The sequence below is a fragment of the Muscardinus avellanarius genome, assembly GCF_963383645.1.
Source record: "Muscardinus avellanarius genome assembly, chromosome: 1".
In the NCBI taxonomy this organism is placed as follows: Eukaryota; Metazoa; Chordata; class Mammalia; order Rodentia; family Gliridae; genus Muscardinus; species Muscardinus avellanarius.
Genome location: NC_137786.1, coordinates 166835071 through 166857327, shown reverse-complemented (window position 1 = coordinate 166857327; position 22257 = coordinate 166835071). Strand labels below are relative to the sequence as shown.

Sequence of the window (22257 nt, the reverse complement as noted above, 5' to 3'; positions counted from 1 at the left end):
AGAGAAAAGCTACAGTGGAAAGTTCTAGTACTCTTTCAACATCTAAGATTCTGAAAGACCCTCACTTTAACTCTTCCATAATAAAAAATCTGAGGAATATAGTTATAATACATCCATACCACTATACCATATTCAAATACTTGGCAAAAGAAGATGGTATAGATGACCCTCTAAAAGTATAATTTATTTTCATAGCATTAATTTATTTTTCAAAGAACTATTTCAACCAATACAGCTGGTTTAGGTGTTTCATTCTATTGACCTGAATTTCTTTTACTAAGTAAATTTGTTAAATCAAAACACCCACAGAAAGACAACTAAAAGGAAATTAATATAATTACCCAGCCTCTAAAAATAAGCGTGTGCTGATAACAATTTCTCTGATATCTTCAGAAAACCAGGGGGAAATATAATAGCATAAAAGAAACTTCTTTTAAAATGGACTTTAAGCATTAAGTCTGTTTTCAACTACATTCTCCACACCGACAGCTCACTTTATTTGAGCTTGTATTTCATTTCCCTTGACAAATAATTCACTTTTGTTAACAAGCATTTAGTATGGCAAAACAATTCTCCTAAGTTTCTGGGAAGGGATTTTAAAGAGGAGCCATTGCTCAGATGCTGTTGTAAGTGCAGTTAAAAGTACACTGAAGAATGCAAGAGGGTGGCAAGTTGCGCGGGGAGTTAGTTCGTTACTGGTGCTGTCCATTCCGTTGTGTCTTTCTGACAGTGAGGAACACACAAATCTCTGACAATTCTAAGGCCACTTTGAGGGTTTGAAAAGAAGATTCGAACTACTCTTTAGAATGAGTAATTTTTTTAAACTAGCCCTAAGGTGCAACATATCATATGGAATAAAAAATATTTAGTAATAACGTTACCGTTAAGTGATTTTATAAAGAACATCAGCAGAGAAGGTTAAGCTAGAGGGATCTCAGAAATCATCTCCTCCACATTTTTCATTATATAGAAGAAAACCTGAAGCTCCAAGAAAAGAGAAAATTCTCTAGGCATAGCCAATACAAGACAATCCCGACTTCCAATTTTTCAATCAAGCCTACCCCTCCTCTGAGCACTATCCATGAAGTTGACTATCTCTGTTTCATTAACTTTACCGTAGCCTAAGGTGCTTACCAGCTGTCCAATTCATTCTCTGGTGTTATCCTTTTGGAACAATGGGGATTGTGTGATTTTTATTCACTTATGGAAGTGAATTTTCTTTTCTTTCAAAGGAAGCTCACCTCTTCTCCCCCTTAGAGAGGCATCATAGTGGCCACAATAAGTATTTTATATAAACGGGCTCAATGAACCCACCAGCTTTTTGCAATAAGTAAAGACTTGTACCTAGGAGCAAGGAGCAGTAATCAGACCACTTATGGGCTAAGACTTTTCAGACAGCAAGCTCTGTGCACCTTTCCCAGAGTGCGCATCAAGTCCAACAAGAAAGCTCTGTTCACATATTTCAGACAAGGAGAGAAAAACCGTCAAACCTTGTTTTCATACAGGGTAGGACAGTTATTCACTACAAAGTTTACCAAGAACTGTGCCACCTCTTGATAACATTTAGGTTTGTTGATTTCACGTAGACTGCACTCAAGAGACAATTACACAATTGGGGCTGAACATGGGTTTAGCTCCAGAATTTCCGTATAAAATCAAAATAAGCCCTTTATCTTGGCCAGGGCTAAATCGCAAACCAAAGTGCTGACTTTCACCTGGAGTACTCCTGCCTTTGGGCCCGCTCCAGGTGGTGCCTGCGAATCGGTGATGAGTTCAGGAGCTCCCAAAGCAGTGGCTAAGAGCTCAGGCTCTAGCTAAATGGATAAGGAGATCCCAAGAAAAAAAGCCACCTAAGGCGCCGCCTTTCCAAGGCTTATCTGCTCTTAGGAGCCTCTGTATACTAGAGTCTGGGTCCTATCACCATCGAGTTATCTGCCCAACATTGGACTCTGGAAAATCATTGGGCTCTCCAGCTTCCAAATCCAGCAGGCTCCCTGAGAGGGCAGAGCAGTCGCAGGTACTGTCACTCTCCCAACAGGCAGACACATGAATAAACAACAAAAGGAACTGTTCGCTCCCCCAAGGGAGACAGCATGCATTAAAAAGACACGAACCCTTCCCTCGTCCTACCTTGCATCCAAACATCAACGACAGAGTGTTGTTGGTGCAAGCAACTTTGCAGTGGCAAATCATTGGTGTAAAACAGTCAGGGTCCTTAACAACAGGGGACATTCCTTCCGGGCTGCGGCAGTGGCAGCTCGCTGGGGGACCCGAACGCTGCGCTCCGCCAGCATATGTATGGAGCGGCAGCCTAGACCGAGCGGCCGCTCCGCTCGCTGCCGCCCGCGCCCGGCGCAGCCATCCCGGAGCCCAGGTGAAAGCCCAGCTGCCTGCAAGTACCGAGAGCCTCGGGGTCTCGCTTCCCTGGGGAACGAGGCGTGGGGGAAGGGCCAGGCCAAGAAATGTTCCCCTCCCCCTGTGGTGGATTTGAGAGGTGAAATAAAAAGAAAAGAAAAGAAAACAGAAAAGAAAAGAAGAAAAGAAAGAAAAAGGGGGAAAACATAAAAATAAAAGGAAGCGAGGCGCTTAGAGGAGGGTTCAAAGGAGGTGGGGCAGTATTAGCATGTAAAAGGATGTGCCCGCCTACTCGTCCCAGTCACACAAGATTGTCATGCGAGCCGAAGGGGGCTGAAATTATTTTCTCCGAAGAGAGGGAGAGGAAAAAAAAAATACTGCAGCTCTGGGTTTGGTATAAAGCCAGTGGCCTGCTGCAATCCAGAGTCACCGTGGGGAGCGCGGCCGGGCCGGCTTGGTGGGAGGGAGGGAGGGGCGGAGGGAGGAGGGAGCGCGGCGCTGGCCAGCCCGGCCCGGCGCCGGGCGCGCTCTGGACCACCGAGGAGTCCCTGGCCGCGGCGCGCCGGCCTCCCCGAGCTGAAGTGACCCCCAGCCCACACTCGGCCCCCATTAAGGCAGCCTCAAAGTAAACCACCTTTGGGGCTGGAGTTCCCTGGAAGCAGAGATCCGCGCTGAATCTGGCCAGGAGCATCCTCCCCAGCGCCCAGGCCAGCGTGCCGAGAGGGTGGGGAGGGGGCGAGGAGGGGAAGGTGGCCGCCAGAGACTCGGTGGAGAAATGGGCTGGGGAGGCTTTTGTTAATGCTTTCCGCGCTTGGCTTTTGGGTCAGTGAGCCTACTCACACCCTGGGTGGTAGAAGTGGCTTCAGAACCAAAGGTTTATCTGATAAAAAAATTTTTTTTCAAACTCAAATATGTAGAGTTTGCCCTCTTCCCACCTTAATGTCTTACAGGCTTCCAGAAGCCCCAGAAGTATTTCTCTTGTTGTGTAAGTATGAATGACAGGATCCTTTATTGTTTTCTGTTTTTCTTTGGGGGGTGGGGGTGTTTGTTTCTTTTTTAAAGAAGACTGTCAAAACTGTAAAAAGACCAAAAAAATCAGCATGTGGCTGGCACAGCTGCAAAATCGCTTATTGGAGATGGGGGGAAAATGTACTAAGAAGTGTGCAGGGCAGGAAGTGGGTAAATCTAGCGCTCTTTGAGTGCCACCTGGGTTCTGCTATGCCTCACAGATGGTTGGTGGAAAGAGAACAAGACTTACTTGAGGATTTGGAGTCAGATCCTGGCTGTGGCTGGTGCTAGGTGTAAGCCACATATATTATCTGTGCCCCCAGTGGGACTTCAACCCCACTGCAGAGTCCTCAGGAAGGCTAGAGAGACATGGTTTAGGGGAAACACATTCATGTTGATGTTTCATGGCTTAGTCTGAGAAGTAGATATTATTGTGTATGATTTTTCTAGTGCAGAGAATGGAGGCCTTGAGGGTTACATAACTTACCCATGTCACACAATCAATAAGCCATGAAGGTGAGATTCAAAAAGAAATGGCAGAAGATAGTTTACAAAGCAGCACCACTATAGACCACACAACTCTTCTCCAGAACCATGTTCCAGAGTCTCCAGATAATTTAGGAAGTTAGGCCTATCCCATTCCTGCGAATGTGGTAATTAAAAAGTCCCTCTAACCAGGCACTGAACTCAGATCCCACCTGAAACAACTGCAACAACATAGTTCTAAATTATGCAAATCAAACTGCCCCAACAATGTCCTCCAGATGTAATTCCACTAAAAGAACAGGCTGCTTATAATCTGAATTATTGAGTCCCAATATCACCATATGTTCCATCCTTATGAACTTTAAAAGAGCAAAGGAACTTGGAAATCATCAAGTCAAATGTAGTATTCTATAAACTTTCTTTTATATACCAATATCAAAAATACCATACCCTCCTATCCCAAGTTAATGGAATCTAAACCTGACTGTACTAGAATCCTTGGGTGCTTGTCAAAAATATGGATTCTTAGGTCCGATTCTACATTAGGCTAGGAAGATATCAAGGAATCTATACATTTTTTTTTGGGGGGGGGTGCTGTGGATTGAACCCAAGGTCATTCTACCAATGGGCTTTACTCCCAGAGCTTTGTATTTTCCATTTTTGAAACAGCATTTTACTAAGTTGCTGATATTCTCACTAAATTTCTGAAGCTGGTTTCAAACCTGTCATTCTTCTGTGTTAGCCTCCCAAGTACTGGGATTATAAGCATGCATCACTGCACCCGGCTAGAATCTTCACTTTTAATCAGCCTCCTTGTGAGAGGGATATGGATCCTTCCTATGAAATCAAGACCTCTATGAAAGAAAATCAGTATGGGACAAAGTTTCAGAAAAAAATCAGCATGGAAGGACTATCAAAAAATGGGTTAAACCTGTTTCCTACTGAAGAGGGCAGCCATGCCTTAGGCTTTGGGATACTTATACTAAACACAGGAGTCCTTACCTAATTGATTCTCCTCCTAGGAATCATAATTGACTCAATCTAGAGAATATCTGGGGGCTACTGGGACTCAGGAAGCGTGTGTGCGTGTGTGTGTGTGTGTGTGTGTGTGTGTGTGTGTGTGTGTGTGCATGTGTGTGTATAGTTGCTCTTAAATGTGCTAAGTCACAGTTTAGGACAATACTGGTCTGAAGCATTTTGTGGATCTTAAGGTCACATTTACAGATTAAGTGTATCCCTTAGCATTCCATCCCTTTCTGTTACCATAAAATGTGTGATTGTGTGAGCACTTCCACCTACAGAATATCTATAATTATGGTTGTTTTTTCCAAGGGAGAATGGATTCTAAAAAAGTTGTACAATATTTCCCTTATTCATTAGCCTATAATTTGGACTTCAAACACCCCAAAAGTATTGTATGCTCTATATTGTGATGTTCCAATAATATCTCTAACAGCCTTTCCCTAATGAATAGCCCAGGCTAAGGCTGACCTCCTATTCTAGGGCAGCATTAATGGCTGTCATGTTCAGTCACTTCCCATTTTACAGTTTGTGCTGGTTCAGACTGATAAAGCCAAATGACAAACCAGAAAACAAAACGTGTGTTTCATTTCCTTGATCTTTTATGCTTAACTTGAGCCAGTGAGCGTTCTTTTATCTTACATCATTTTCTCTGGTCACGTACACATTTGTATATATCTCTAATTTGTTCATATACATTTGGCAAAATGATTTTCCTCGGTTCTTATCTTTCAGTAATAGCACTAGGGAGAACAGAATGGGGGAAGGAAGAGGGGCCAAAGTGGTATCCATGACAATGCATTCCATAGTTACAGCCACTAACAACTATGGTGACAAAAATGAGTCACCATTACCTTAAGATATGAGCACACATTGCACTGTTGGTGTAAGAAGCACTAATTTGGGATTATGCTGCATGGGGGTATACTGTGATATTTTTAGGAGTAGACATTACTAGGGAAAGCCAGGAAGTGATGCATTTAGTTTAATAGTCAAAGTAACTATCCTTATTTAGACATTTCAATGTCTGGTAACATTTACAGTTCTTCCTAATAATCATCACTATTATAAAACACTATAAACATTTACCTAATAACAATTTTTCTCGTAATGGAGTGATGATCACAAAAACAGAATTATCAATGAATGTGAGCAGGCTTGGTTTTAAATATTTTATTTATTATTATTATTATTCCTCATCAGAAATTGGAACAAGGGTGAAAACATTAACTAGATACTGTCATTTTTTTTCTTTTCTATAGTATTGTGTGTGTGTGTGTGTGTGTGTGTGTGTGTGTGTGTGTGCATGTGGTACTAGGGATTGGAACCAAGGGAACTCTACCTGTGAGCTATACTCCATCTTATTTATTTATTTATTTATTTATTTATTTATTTATTTATTTTGAGACAAGGTCTCGCTAAGTTAACCATACTCTGATCTCAAACTTGTCATCCTCTTCCTGTCTCAGCCTCCCAAGTACTGGAATTAGAGGCATGTATCATGCGTCCAGCTTCCCTAGCAATTTTTAAATTGAGTTTGTTCATGTTGGAATGAAAATAGTAGACAAGACATTAGGTGGCATAATCTACTAGTTGGGTAACACCTTAATTATTATGTAGCAAATCATCTCTAAATTTACTTTCATTGCTAGAGTTCTCTGGATGGTCTTCCAAATAGAGATTCTCAAGATTGTACAGGAGCATGAACAGTGAGGCGTGGCAGCACATGCCTATAATACCAAGTACTTTGGAGGCTGAGACAGGAAGACCTCAGGTTCCCAGCTGGCCTCAGCAATTTAGTGAAACCCTATTCCCAAGTATAAATTAAAATATGGCTGAGGGTATAGCTTCAAAATAGAATGACCCTGGGTTCAATCCACAGCACTGCAAAATAATAATAATAATAATAATAATAATAATAATAATAATAATATTTGAGAAGTTGTTTTGTTCAGTTACTTATTTTCAGAATATAAAGCCTTCTATAATGTTTACTACTTAGATGTACTAATATAGTGCTTGCTGTGTGAACTGCTCTATATTCATCAGTGTGCTACAGCCATATCCTACTCTTTAGGGTTGACTGTGTGTACCTCCTCTTAACTCCCCATTCTGTGACATCATGTGGTAGTTTGAATCAATTGTGAGGTAATATTTACACCATGTTAACTGGCAAATACTACAAACCAGAAATTTTTTCTTGAGCCAAACTTTTACCAATTTGGCATAAGTCTGAATCCTTTTTTTTTTAACCATTAACTTAATCAATTATTATAATAGTTAAATCTTACCCAAAAAGAAAACTGAATCACAAAGAGATTAAGTAATTTGCCCAAAGTAAAAAAAATTGGTGTTCTAGTCAGCCCAATTCATCAACTAACAAAAAAAAATTGTGTTGTTTTTCAACAATAAATGTTGCTTTCTCATGTCAGATGGCCAACATAACTTTTCTGTTACTTTAGCCCACCTCATTTCATGGACAAACAGCTTCTATCAAGAACATGATGTCCTTCTCATGCCAGAGGTGAAAATGACCAATAGCTAAATGTGCAGTGGTTCTTAAAACTTGGGTTTAGACCATAAAAAAAATTTTCCTGCTCATATATTATTAGCTAAGGAATGCCTTGTGGCCGTCCTAATACTAGTTGAGGGTAGAGGGAAAGTACTCCTCTCTGAAGGAAGAAGGAGAACATATTGGGAACAGTAATACAACAGACCACAACTTAGTTGGGTGACAGAACTGGGATGGATTTGAAGCTGAGCAATCTGGCTCGAGGATGGAAGCTCTCAACAAGGAGGCCACTCTGCCTGGCACTTACAGCTAACACATTCCAATTTTGCATCTGCTTACATAATAAAGTGTTATTTAGTAAATCTTTGGGGGACTTTTTTCCTATGTCTCTTAAGACTTAAAAAGTGTCTCTATTTGATTTATGATACATGAACTTTAGAGTCATCTGACATACTAGAATTTGACACTAAGAGCTGTGTTGACTTCGATCTTGATATCCCTTTCTCTTTCTTCCCTTCCACTGCAAGTTGGCGCCCACTTATTTCCATTTTATCTTTAATAGAAATACTTTCATGCAAGTAATTCATCAATAAGTTTTATAAAATGAACTCTTTTTCTCATTGAGTTTTCTGAAATCCATAAGGCAGAGGCATGGGAATATATCTTTCTGTCATCAATGAATTTACAAATTAGTTGAAGTGACTGCTTTGAAATGAGAATTGCAATAGCTCTTGATAACAGTAGGCATGAATATATAATTAATTGCTAATACATATACTTAAAGTACATAAGCATGCTTGATCAATCTAGTTAACTTCTCTAAGCTACTATTTCCTGTTTTATAACACAGTGAAAATGACATACACCTGCTGTAAGGCGTAAATGAGAATTTATTGCAAAATGTCTGTCACTCCCACCTGGCCTATGATATATACACTTTGTAAATTATAGTAACTATGTATTAATTTTCTGATTTTCTTTTCAATAAAAGTTAACAGTAAGCCCGGCATGATGGTGCATACCTGTAATCCCAGTACATGGGAGGTTAAGACAGAAGGATTGCAGGTTCAAGGCCAACCTCAGCAATTTAGCAAAACACTCAGCAACTTAGTGAGACCTAGTTTCAAAAAAATAAAATAGGGCAAGGGGTGAAGGCCCTGGGTTCAATCCCCAGCACCACACACACATACACACACATACACAGTTAACAGCAAAGAACAAGCCCTAAGCCAGTCGTTGTGACATGTGACTGTAATCCTAGTATTTTAGAGGCTAAAACAGGGAGATCACAGGCTGGAGGCCAGTATCAGTAACTTAGAAAGGCCCTCAACAACTTAGTGAGAACTGTTTCAAACCAAAAACAAACAAAGGAATGAACAGGGCTGGGTTCAATTCCCAGTTTCCAAAACAAACAAATCTTCTTAGACTCGCCCAATACATATCACTTCTAATACTGAGCAAATTTTATTTATTTATTTATTTTTTGGTGGTACTAAGGTTCCTGGAAGCCCTTCTACCTCCGGGCTACACTCCCAGACCTAATTTTACATTTTTTTTAAATTTGGAAACAGGGTCTTCTAAGCCAGAGCATGTGGCTGGCTTCGAACCTGCGGGATCCTCCTGACTCTGCCTCCCAAGCGCGGGGATTACAAGCGTGCGCCACCACGCCTGGTGATACTGAGCAATTTTAAGTCTTCAACCCTTCTCACTAATTTTGCTCTTCCAGTGACTCTCCTCAGACCCTTGCTCAGCGCTTCCCTGTCACCTCACTGAGGATCCCACACTGCACCATGCTCCCCCCATGACTGTTGTTGGCTCCTTGTGTTTTCTGTAATGTCTGAGTCAGTTTCCGCTCCCTCCCCCACCCCATGTTGACCTCTTTGGGACAGTCACCTTGAGTGACTTTGGCTTTTGAGTTCTCTTAGCATGTTTGCTTGCCTATTTTGGGAATAGATTCCTTGGTTAGTTGTAGCATGGAATGATCAGTCAATGAATGAATGGTGGAGAATGAATGGAATGTATAAGTCAAGATAGTTAACTTCCTCCCAGGCTCAGGTGAACTGGTCTAGGTCTTTGTCTCCTCATCCAGGCCCCCGACCTCCTGCCCATATTCCTAGTTGGGAGAAATATATTCTTTAATGAAGAAATGCTAGTCCATTGATTCACGATCAATTCTGGCATTTTTCTCTTAGCAGTAAATAGTGTTTTTTTTTTTGTTTTTTTGTTTTTTGTTTTTTGGGTTTTTTTTGGGTGGTACTGGGGTTCCTGGAAGCCCTTCTACCTCCGGGCTACACTCCCAGACCTATTTTTACATTTTTATTTGGAAACAGGGTCTCCTAAGCCAGCGTGCGCGGCTGGCTTCGAACCTGCGCGATCCTCCTGTCTCTGCCTCCCAAGCGCGGGGATTACAAGCGTGCGCCACCACGCCCGGCGCAGTAAATGTTTTGAAAGAATTATTGTTCTAAGATCCAATGAGGCAATGTTTTGCCTTTAAGACATAAGATTGTAACTTTTACCCTTTTTGCCATTGAAAAAGATGATTTTAAAATATTATTGCCGGGTATGGTGGTGCACGCTTGTAATCCCCGCGCTTGGGAGGGGGAGATAGGAGGATCTCACAGGTTCAAAGCCAGCCGCGCTGGCTTAAGAGACCTGATTCCAAAAAAAAAAAAAAAAAAAGTATAAAATAGGTCTGGGAGTGGGAGTGTAGCCTGGAGGTAGAAGGGTTTCCAGGAACCCCAGTACCGCCTATATATATATATATATATATATATATATATATATATACATACACATTGTGGACACCACCTGTGAGAATTTCTTTAGCAGCAAAATTCAAATGAAAATTTTTTTCTTAGGTTTTATTCTTTATATAATTTGGTTTCAGTGATAAAGAAATGAAATTCAGGTCTTGGATTCCAGTCCTAGTTTTGACACTTGCTCTACAACTTTGAGTTGTTTACTTAATCATTTTGACAGATAAATTATCTTATTCACTGGAAGAGGCGAGGAGTTCCTTGAACAATAACACCTATATCTCAAGGTTCCTATGAAGGTTAAGTAAGATATCTTATGTGCAAGTACCTATTGAAGTGCCTTGCACACATTATTGATGAATTCTTAATAGTATTTATTCATTCACTCATTCATTCTCTTTTTCATTCATTCCACACCAAAACTAGCCAAGAAACTTATTGCAGATGAATGGAAGCCAAACAGAGCAAAATTCCTGTGAAGTCACTAATTCTATTTTTGTGTTGTGCTTGCCCATCTGTGAAACAAAGGAAAATTGTTCATTGTTAAAAAAATATATACTACATCAGAGTTCAACTTTGAGAGCAGTAATTCATGGGAAGACTGTAACAAAAAGATGGCTAATTTTAAATGGCTTTCTATCACCACTGTGTGCTTCTCTACTACAAATAGATTTTTCTTATCAGCTGCCTTTCATCTGAACAATAGATGCTCATTTAGCTGCATGAACTAAATGAGGGACTTACTTATACAGAAGAACACCAATCTATTATGTTGTAACAGGGCCCCTCAGCTAAGCAGAGCCAAATTAAGTGAAATGATTACTCAATGAAACCATGGCTCCTCTGAAACTGAAGACCTCTCTTATAATTTCTAGCTATGTTCCTCCAATTTAACACTGTGACACAATTATCTCTTTCCCCTTAATAAGCTACATGCATGATGGCTAAAGTCATTGATGGCACCAAATTGTAAGTATAGCTTAGCCCAATTTCTATTTCCCCTTTGCTTAAAATAAGATCATTGTGAGAAAAACTGCCTTTTGGTACAGTGTGTGAGTAACTTCTGTAACAAGTGTGCTGGTGCCTTTTTTTATTCTATAAGGACAGGCCATGTCAAGTATAACACATTAGGAGATCTAAATTGTGTTTGCATGAGACTATGAAAGAGCCATTGCTTGGTTCAGAGTGTTAGCACATTAACTGTATATCCCCCATAGGGTTCCCATTTACAATTTACTCCTTTAGTCATTCAGTGGATATTTTTGAGGGTTGTTTGTGTGCTATCTACTATGCTGAGTTTGGGTTACAGTGATGAATATCGATCAATATGGTCTTGGTCTCATGGAGACTACGGGCAAATGAGGAAGGAAGACTAGTGTAAGTGTTCTGAGGACAGTTCCCTGGATGTCTAAGGAATTCTGTCTAGTAAGGAAGGCATAACAGAGAAAGTGATAACTGAGGTGAGTTCAGAAATCTGAATAGGAAGGATCTAGACAAATGGAAAAGAGAAAAACATCTTAAGTAGAGAAAATAAAATAAATATACAAAGAACATTTGGTGTGAGGAAATGAGGAATGTAGACAGGACTAAGATAATTTCATAATAGATGGGATACAGAAAACAAGGGGAAACATTAAGTGAGCAGAGGCTGAAGAGGAAAACAGATGTCAGGGCAGACTGTGCAATTATAGTTAAGAATTTTGGTTTTATTCTAAGAGACTAAGAAAGCCGCATAATGAATATTTTTAAAACAACTTTGTTGAAGTCCAACTGACATAGAGTGAACTACAAATATTTAAAATGTGAAACTTGATGTTTCCACATAGGTCTATGTCCCTGAAAACAACTGATACAATAAAAATTGTAAACATGGCTATCACCTACAAAAAAATTGCCCTTTTTTATCCCCCCAACCCTGTCTCTGTTAGTTCTCCATCCCAAAGCAGCCACAGATCTGATCGTCACTATAAATTAGTTTGCATTTCTTAGAGATTTACATAAATGGAATCACATAGTATGCATGCTTTATCTGATGTTTTCTTTCAATATATCTACTCTCAAATTTATCCAGAATGGTTCATTTGTCCATAGTTTATTTCTTATTTTATTGCTGAGTAATGTAAATTGATTCTATCTGATGATGGATATATTGATTTGTTTCTAATATATAGCTCTTATGAATATTTGTGTGTCTTTGTACGGGAGATGTATTTTTTTCTACTGGAGTGAGTTAGCTTGATCACTTAATATATTTACATTTTGAGGGTACTGAAGTTTGAACCCAGGAGCATGCTACCTCTGAGCTACACCCCAGCTCCATTTTTATTCTTTTATTTTGAAGTAAGTTCTTACTAAGTTGCTGAGGTCCCCACTAAGTTGCTGACCTGGACAAGAATCTCTGATCCTCCTATCTAGACTTCCCAAAGTACTCAGATTACAGCTGTGTACCACCATGCCTGGCAATATGTTTACATTTCTAAGGAACTGTAAAAACAGTTTTTTAAAAAAACAGTGGTTGCATCATTTTACATTTTCACAGCAATATATGAGAATTCTAGTCACTTTACATTTTTTCCAATATCTGGTATTGTTAGCCATTTTAATTTTTGCTATTTTAATACATGTGTATTAGTATTTCATGGTACTTTCAATTTTGCATTTGCCTAATGATAAATGCTGGTGAACAGGTTATGTGCCTCTTTATTTTTTGCTATCTAATGATAAACTATTTAAATTTTTTGCTTACTTTTGAAATTTAGTTATTTCTTATTGTTGAGTTATGAGAGCTCTTTATATAACTTGTTTTAAGGTACTTTATTAGGTATGTTATACAACAGTTTCTGAGAAAATACCCCTTTTCATCTTTTACAGTGTCTTTGGAACAGAAGAAGTTTGTAATATTAAAAATTACAATATAGTCTTTTTCTTATATCTAAGAAATCTGTGCCCAACCAAGGATCACAAACATGTTCTCTTCTTATTTTGTTCTAGAAGCTTTATATTAAGACTTATGATTAATTTTTATTTCATTTGAAACATTATTAGTTATTGATGTAAATTTATATTTTGCATGCTTATCCAATTTATCTAGTACTATCTGTTGAAACAGCTATCCTTTCTCCACTTAATTTCCTGACTTTGTAGAAAAATTATTTGTTTTAATATTTGTGGTTTATTTCTGTACTCTCAAGTCCTTTCTGTTGATTGTCTCCATTTGCCACAATACTATGATGTTTTTGTTCCTTCAGTTTTATAATAATTCCTCAACTCAGTTTTAGATGTCAAACTTTGCTCTCTTTTTCTGGAGAAGTTTTGACAGTTCTAGGTTTTTTGAATTCTCATATGTTTTTAGAATTAACTTGTTGATGTCTATTAGTCTGACAGACTTTTAAACAGCATCTGATCAGATCATGTCATCTGTGAACAAAAATTGTTTTCTTCTTTAGTTTCTTTTTCTGGACTGACTTTACTGCTTTGTACCCCCTGTACAGTGTTCTCAAAAGTAGTGAAAGAGGATATTTTACTCCTCTTCTTGAGGAGAAAGTATTCAGTCTTTCATCATTAAGTATAATTTTGGTTGTAGATTTTTCATTGATGTTACTTATCAGTTCAAGAAATTTCCTTCCATTTTTATTTTGCTGACAGTTTTGTTATTAGTGTTTTAATCAGTAATATATATCTGGTACTGAGTAGTTTAAATACTTTTCTGAAACTTTTAAGAAAGAAAGTGCACATCTATGAACAGTCATAACTCTTAAAGAAGCTTAAGATAAAAAAGTTCAGTATTAACTTCACAAGAAATCTTGAAGAGGTCATTTTCTCTGTCTACTGTCTTACTTAGAATAATCGAATTCTATCATATAATGAATTGTTTCTATTTACTTATATTTTGTGTTTACCAATACATTCCTTTAACATTCACTAAGATCTAGAACATTTTAGATATTGGGCTAGAAACTAGGGATACAAAGATGAATTTAAAAACATTTATGTAAAGAACTTACACACTAGAGAAGAGAGCTGACACTCAATTTATGCATGTTATGGGAAAACATTTAATTTCATCTTGAGTAAGAAAAGGAAGCCTTTTAATGAAATAACACTGGATTGGGGTCTTGGAAAGAAGAAGGAATATACTGTGTGGATATGTCAAAACAAGCTTCATGCAGAAAATGGCATGTGCCAAGGAAGTCTCATGTGTTCATGAAAAGAGGATATATTTTATGTGGGTGAATCACAAGGTTCTTAATGGGGAGTAATGGGACAAGAGTCTGAATAGGTGGATTTTATTCAGACTAAGGAGTTTAGATTGCATCTTTTTGTCCTTTTATACATATAGAAGATCCCTGAACAACAACAAAGGCAGAGTCCAGGAATCTTCAATGAGCTGCTAAACATATTGAACTGTAAGAACTATAAGGAAATGAATTGAATAATATTTCCTGTATATCAGACAATATGTAATTTCTACACATAAAAAGAGCTAAGACTGTGCAAACCTTTTAACTCTAACACAATGCATTTGAGGTGCAGCTGGGGCTGGAAAATATAGGCCTTGTGACACCTTCTTGAATGTTCTTTCTCATGTACCATGCTGTGACCAATTTCAACATGAAAGAAATTTTGAAAATTTAACTGAAAAATGCATTATGCAAACTTGTCCTGTGTGAATACAGCTTTTCAGGAAGAACTCTTCAGTCCTGACTGTACTAATTACAGAATTTACAGTTCTGTGTCCTCAAAAAGAAATAGGTAGCACTTTTCTATAAAAATGCTAAACATATTTAAATCTATTTTGAAATCAAAACACTAAGCTAAAATGAGAATAGCAGGCGAAAAGTCAAGTTCCCTTCTGAACTAATGTTCGCATGTTCTTCTTTTCAACAACAAAAATAATGATAATAAAAAGAAGCACATGTAGTTTTGGAAGATGCTTTTTTCACAGCCATATACAAATGAAAAGCAAATTTTGAATAAAGATGAATCAATATTTTTGAAGTGGGAAAACCGGAAAGCCCACCTGCATTTTAAGGATAGGGAGCTAAGGAACATAAGAATATTTTCTTAAGCCACAAAAATTCTATTCTCAGGATGCAAATACAAACAACAATAAATTCTGGAAAGGATATGAGGAAAATATAAGCTCTTATACACTGTTGGTCAGAGTATAAATTAGTGCAACCACTAAGGAGATCAGTGTGGAGATTCTTCAGAAAACTGGAAATAGAACTACCATACCATTCAGCTATACCACTCCTGGGTATCTTTCCAAAGAAATTGAAGTCAAAATATCAGAGTGATACATGCATATTCATGTTTACAACAGAGCAATTTACAACAGTCAAATCATGGAACTCATCTAGATACCCATCCAAAGATGAATGAATTACAAATTCTGGGAAATACACACAATGGAATTTTACTCAGCAATAGAAAGGAACAAAACTATGTCATCTGCAGGAAAATGCAAGGACCTGGAGAATGTAATGTTAATTGAGATTAGCTAGTCACAGAAAGTGAAGTGTGATATGTTTTCTCTCAAATGTGGAAGCCAGGGAGTAATCAGAATTGCAGAGGGACTTTAGATGATGGAGGAGAAACTCCAGTGGAACGAGGAAGGTGCTCTAGGGAAAGAGCAGGGGGAGGAGAACCAATGAAGGAATCATTTCCGTTGACTTTATGTACATATATGAAATTATTAATGTCAAATCTCAATACCAGGTATGGGGAAATGAGAGGCTATGAGGAGGGACCTAGGGGAAGTCCACTAAGTGCTGTGTGCATGTATGTCCCTGTCACTTGGAACTACATTACAATGTGAGACTACAATGTCCTAATAAAAGTATATTAAAAATAAAATAAAAAGAGGTTGAATCTACAAACTATAAAAGAAACAAAACACAAACTATAAAACTTCGTTCCCTAGAATGACTTATTCCTCAAAATTTTCAGGTGTATTGCATAGTTCAGGTCTATAAACATGAATTGATTGGTTACCAAATACCAGAAGTAGAAAATCTCTACGAGACAAGTGGAACATCTCTAGTGAGAAGCAGAACATCTCTAAGCAGAGGAAGCAGAAAGTTATGATAAAGCATTTGATGGGTTAAGTTATGGGCAGAGGAGGAATGTTTGGTCAAGCACTGAGGATGAATGAAATTCTGTGAGGAAAAACAATAAAAGAAAACAAAAAGAAAAAGAAAAGTCAAGAACTGACCCAAACATTCTAGATAATTATTGGATTCCAGAAACTGTTTTGGCAAAAAATATTTTTATTTTACTTTTCTTTTTTTCTTTTTTTTTTTTGTTATTGGGATTGTACTCAAGAGGCATTCTACCTCTGAGCTATACTTTCAGCCCTTTTTATATTTTATTTATTTATTTGTTTATTTATTTATTTATTTAATTTTGGTGGTACGGGGGGTGGAACCCAGAGGCTTTCTACCTCCGGGCTATACTCCCAGACCTATTTTATTTTTTATTTGGAAACAGGGTCTCACTAAGTTGCTGAAAAACTCACTAAATAGCGGAGGTTGGTTTAGAACCTGTGCGATCCTCCTGTCTCAGCCTCCCAAGTGCGGGGATTACAAGTGTGCGCCACCACGCCCGGCTATATTGTATTTTTAAACAAGTTCCCACTAAGTTGCTGACATGGCCTCAAACTTGTGAATCTCCTACTTCAGTCTCCCAAATACCGGGTTTACAACCATGTACCATCATGCCCAGCAAAATAATTATTTAATATTGATTATGCCAATAATTAATATACCATATTGCTTACATTATAAATGAGTAATAAATTCTTCCCTTGCTCTTCACTTTAGCTTGGGTTACACTAGAGTTAGAAAATAGGATTTTAATTTTGAAGTTAGAAACTCAAGGTTCATAACAGTTACTTAATAAAACTGTAGCCCTGGACAACTTTACTCTGAGAGTCAATTTTTACAACTGTAAAATGAAGAGGATCATATAAAAGAAGGTAGATTCCCAAAAGATGTTAAATTATAAAATGAAATATGAAGCATGATGATGTAATCCATTAAGGAGATCACATTTGTCATTTATTTCATAGTCCAGGCATGCAGGTATTCTGAGCTTTTGACTACAAGTTACAGAAAACCCAATTCAAACTTGATGAAACAATGATGTTTGTTTTCCACAAGCATTAAGATCAAGTTAGTCCAAAGGGTTCAGGTCTACCTCTCCAACAAACTTTTGGCTAGGCCTTCCTTTACTGGAATATCATATCCTTAGGCGGGAGCAAGATGGCTATAGCAGGCCTGGGTCTCACTACCAAAACAAGCAAGTTGGGGAAGAAAGGATGCTATCATTAAGAAGTTTTTCAGAAAATAATTTATAGCTCTTCCCACAAACAAATACATGGGGTTCCCTCCTTACATTTTATTTTTATTTATTTTGTCATTGGCATCTTTATTTTTTATTGTTATTTATTTATTATTTCTTTATTGGATTCCAGAAACTGATTTGGCAAAATGATTCCCTTTTTTATTTTCCTCTCCTTTGGGGAGGGGTACTCTCAATTGAGCCTAGGGACATTCAACCTCTGAGCTACAACTATATCCCTTTTTACTTTTTATTTTGAAACAGGGGTGTTCTACATCTTGGCCATATACCCAGCCCTATCTTATTTTATTTTGTAATAATGGTATTGGTGCATTATAGTCTCACATAATAATGTAATTCACAGTGATAGTTATAGACATGCATACAACACTTGGGGTATTTTATTTTATCTTATTTTATATTATTATTATTTTATTTGTTTATTTATTTACTTATTTTTGGTGGTACTGGGGGTGGAACCCAGAGGCTTTCTACCTCTAGACTATACTCCCAGACCTATTTTATATTTTATTTGGAAACAGGGTCTCACTAAGTTGCTGAGAGCCTCACTAAGTAGCTGAGGCTGGCTTCGAACCTGCGCGATCCTCCTGTCTCAGCCTCCCAAGCATGGGGTTACAAGCGTGCACCACCATGCCTGGCTTTGTGGGGTATTTTATATTTTTAAGTTTGAAACAGGGTCTGACTATGGTGCTAAGGCAGACCTCAAACCTTCCATCCTCCTGTGTCAGTCTCCCAAGTACTGGGATTATAGACATGCACCACCACACCTAGCTCATCCTTGCAATTTGTAAACCCTAAGTGAATTACAGACTCCCAGTAAATCACACGCCAGTCCCTAGGAACCCACTGCAAAGGGGGTTGGGATTAAGTATAGGCAAGTCAGGTGAATACCTTTGAGTTTGAGTAGGTTATGCTTTGAACATATTCTGTGAGTTATAATGAAAGGTCAATTGAAGTTTGATAAGCAACCAAAAAGTATTCCTGAAATCCATCATAATAAATGCAAGTTTTCTTTTTGTTAGATAGCCATGTCAATTACCTGAAATATTGACATTATTTTTTAAATTATATAAATATTCACAAATATTCAAACCTGTACATCTAGCAGACTGTAGTTATAGTAGAAATGTATTTACCATGGTAGGACTAAAGGTCAGCTATTGTACTTAAGGAGACAATTCAATCATTTTGAGGCAGAGGAAAAGTATGGCCTCTGTTAGACAAACATGCATTTGGATTCCAGTTCTGTAACACACAAGGTATATGAACATGGGCAATTTATTTAGACATGCCAAACCTCTTTAGAAGAACATGAAAATATTATTATCAAGCATATATAATTATTGTAAAAATAAAATGAAATGATTCTTCCTTGCACTAAGATACTGAATAAATACTAATTCAGTTCTCACTGGCTGCCTTTTCCCCTCCTCCATCCCTATATACCTAGACACTGGTTTAGTTCCAATAACAAAATTATGAAAGTATTTTATGGCACATTCTTCTTGTATACACTGATTAACATATTAGGTATCCTAAATGGTTAGAATTTGCTCCTTGTCATCAAAAGTTTGGGTTTTTTTTGGTTCTTTTTCCTTATTGATTTACTTATGAAATAGTCATTAAAAATCCTCATATGTTTTAATTTGTCCCTTTGTAATCCAACTGGAAAGATTAATTTTATTTATTTATAAGCATCTTTATAAAAAAAGATTCTAGCCGGGCGTGGTGGCTCACGCTTGTAATCCCAGCATTCAGGAGGCCTAGACAGGAGGATCCAGGTTCAAGGAAAGCCTCGGCTACTTAGTGAGGCCCTTTGCAACTCAGTGAGACCCTTTTTCAAAATAAAAAATTTAAAAAGGGCTAGGGGTATAGCTTGGAGGTCAAATGACCCTGGGTTTCATCCCCAGTAACACAAATATATAAAAAATAAAAAAATAAAGCCGGGCGTGGTGGCGCACGCTTGTAATCCCCGCGCTTGGGAGGCGGAGACAGGAGGATAGCGCAGGTTCGAAGCCAGCCGTGCTGGCGTAAGAGACCCTGTTTCAAAAATATAAAATAGGTCTGGGAGTGTAGCCCGGAGGAAGAAGGGCTTCCAGGAACCCCAGTACCACCAAAAAAATAAATAAATAAAATAAAAAAATAAAAAATAAAAAAATAAAGATTCTGCATGCCATTAAGGGTTACCAACTTTATATCAATTTGATTATATGAGGACACAAGTGTCTCACTGGTCAACTCTAATACAAAACATAATGGAAATAGTTCTGTATGAAAGTAGAAACAGGGACTAGCCAGGCCCCATTGCTCTGCACATCTAGACCAGCCGTAGTTGCCTTGCTGTGTGTGGCTCAGTGCCATGTCTCCTCTGTGAGCACACAATGTAGGCTGCCATCCTCCTGTTCCTACAGTGCTCATGATTTGTCTGCAACCAGCTTCCTGTGGTTTCTCAAGTAGAATCAAAGATACCTGACAGGGCAACATCTGCTCTCAGGCTGCACAGCTGCAGGGATCTGTCATTTGGATCCAGGACAGGAAATCATGTGTGAGAAAACCTGTTCTCTTGTTTAGAGACTAGGTGAATTTAGGAGGCCCACCACTTAAATTACCCACCAATTTCTTCTGTGGCACCCAAAAAGCCAAGTGGTCTTCAACAAGTCCTTCTGAACAGTAAACATGAATGAATCATAGGAGGAGGATTTAGTCCCTTCTCCCAGGTAGCTTTTTGTCACATGTGTATGTTCAATAAGGCAAATATAAGAAAAAAATATAATGAGACATGAAGAGCAATGAAATGAAAATTACCATTTAGTTTGCATAGGGCTATAAAATCAGATATATTCCATCTTCTTTCTCCTGAGAAATGAGCATGTATTCACGGATCTCTTTGTTGAATAAATTCTTATTGAACCCTGACTGTGTGCTGTCAGGGGATATAAAAAAAGGTATGTATGTCTGTTGGACATGGTGGCTCTTGCCTGTAATCCCAGTACACGGGAGGTGGAGACAGGAAGATCTAGGTTTTCAGCCAGCTTTAGCAATATAGCAAAGCCCTCTGCAACTTAGTGACACCCTGTTTCAAAATAAAAAGTAAAATGGGGCTGAGGGTGTAGCTCAGAGGTAGAATGTCCCTGAGTTCAACCTTCAATACCATAACAAATAAATAAATATAGCTGGGTGTGGTGGTGCATGCTTGTAATCCCAGTACTTGGGAGGCTGAGACAGAAGGATTGCAAGGTTTGCAGCCAGCCTCAGCAATTTGTGAGGCTCTCCTAAACTTAGTGAGACCCCGTTTCAAAGCAAAGAATAAAAACATCAGCTTGGTGGGGGGAGATCAGAGGTAGAATGTCCCTGAGTTCAATCTAGAGTACCACAAAAATAAATAAAATGAGTATGCCACATATTTATATGCTCATTTATTTATTTGTGTATATGCTTCTAAAGGTCATCTGAAGCATAAATAAGGTCAATACAGCGCCTGGTGGGGAGTGAAGAAACAAAGGCTTATAGTGATTTTCAGTTATCTTAGATAACTGGTTGCTGGGTTCTGTTAACACAGTGTTCTCCCCTCTAAAATACTTGTTCTTTAAAAAGGCTATGAGAGATCTAGGTGTGGAGGGGCACACCTTTAATCTCAGTACTTGTGAGATTGAGAAAGAAAGACCATAGTTTTAGACCAGCCTCAGCAACTTTGCAAGACTTTCAGCAACTTAGGGAGACCCTGTTTCAAAATAAAAAGGGCTGGAGGTGTAGCTTAAAGATAGAATGCCCCCAGATTCCATTCTCATTACACACACACACACACACACACACACACACACACACACACACACACACACACACTATGAGAGGCCAAACAGAGATTATCTATTATCTTCCTTTGGGGAAACTAGGAAGAATTCATGATAGAATTTCCATCAGCTGGAGACAGTAAAGGAGTACTTGATCTTTCAAGTTTTAAAACCCATTATTCCTTTACACATTTTTATAATTACTTGAGTAAGCCCTGCTCTTTCATGATACACTGACCTGCCCATCTGTAAAGTCTTTCCACCGAAAAGATGTTCATACACAGTTATAGGAAAAGGTTGTTTCTGTGCTTCTTAATTGAATGAGGGACAAGATCTGATTTTAACTATCTAGAACATTCAGAGTGAACTTAGGATGGGCTCAATCTCCAGTACCTCCAAAAAAAAAAAAAAAAAAATATATATATATATATATATATATATATATATATATATATATCCATAGAGAGTACCTATAATATCGTAAGTTTTCAGAAAGTATTTGTTGAATGAATTATTGAATGAAGATGTATTTAATCAAACCATTATTTTAAGGGCACTCAGCCAAGAAGGGCGGCAGTGCAGTTCAAGGTTAGCTGTTTTGACTTTATCCTCACCACATCATTAAGATTTCGGTTCAGGACTGACACAGGCCAGTGCATAAGTCCCTATGTTGCCGAATTCAGAGAAAAGCATATTTTCTTTGCAAGTCTATTTAAAACTTTGTTCAACTCTATTCAGAAACTAAATATCAGGAACTAAATATCAACTCTATTCAGAAACTAAATTTCCATATGAACTTAATTTCTTATGAAAATTTTCTCAATAATTTTTGAAACATACTTAAAATTTATATACCAAATTATACTCTTATTTACATGACACAATTAACTCTATCCAGAGATGATAAATATCTGAAGCTACCCATCATTATAATTTTCAAATCCTATCGTCTTGATCAAAGTAC

General features: G+C 38.0%; 1 protein-coding gene across 11 annotated transcripts in view; it reads right to left on the bottom strand.

The window, feature by feature from the left end:
• DLG2 (discs large MAGUK scaffold protein 2) overlaps positions 1 to 22257 on the bottom strand; it is a gene marked incomplete at both ends in the record, with an annotated part of 2113672 nt that overhangs the window by 1288431 nt on the left and 802984 nt on the right. Inside the window, one exon of one of the 11 annotated variants that reach the window (XM_080704567.1) lies at positions 2131 to 2232. The exons of the other annotated variants lie outside the window; for them this stretch is intronic. Within the exon in view, the coding sequence (XP_080560693.1) occupies positions 2131 to 2232 (102 nt within the window). Of the gene's footprint in view, positions 1 to 2130; positions 2233 to 22257 lie in introns of those variants that run through there. 11 annotated transcript variants of the gene reach the window in all.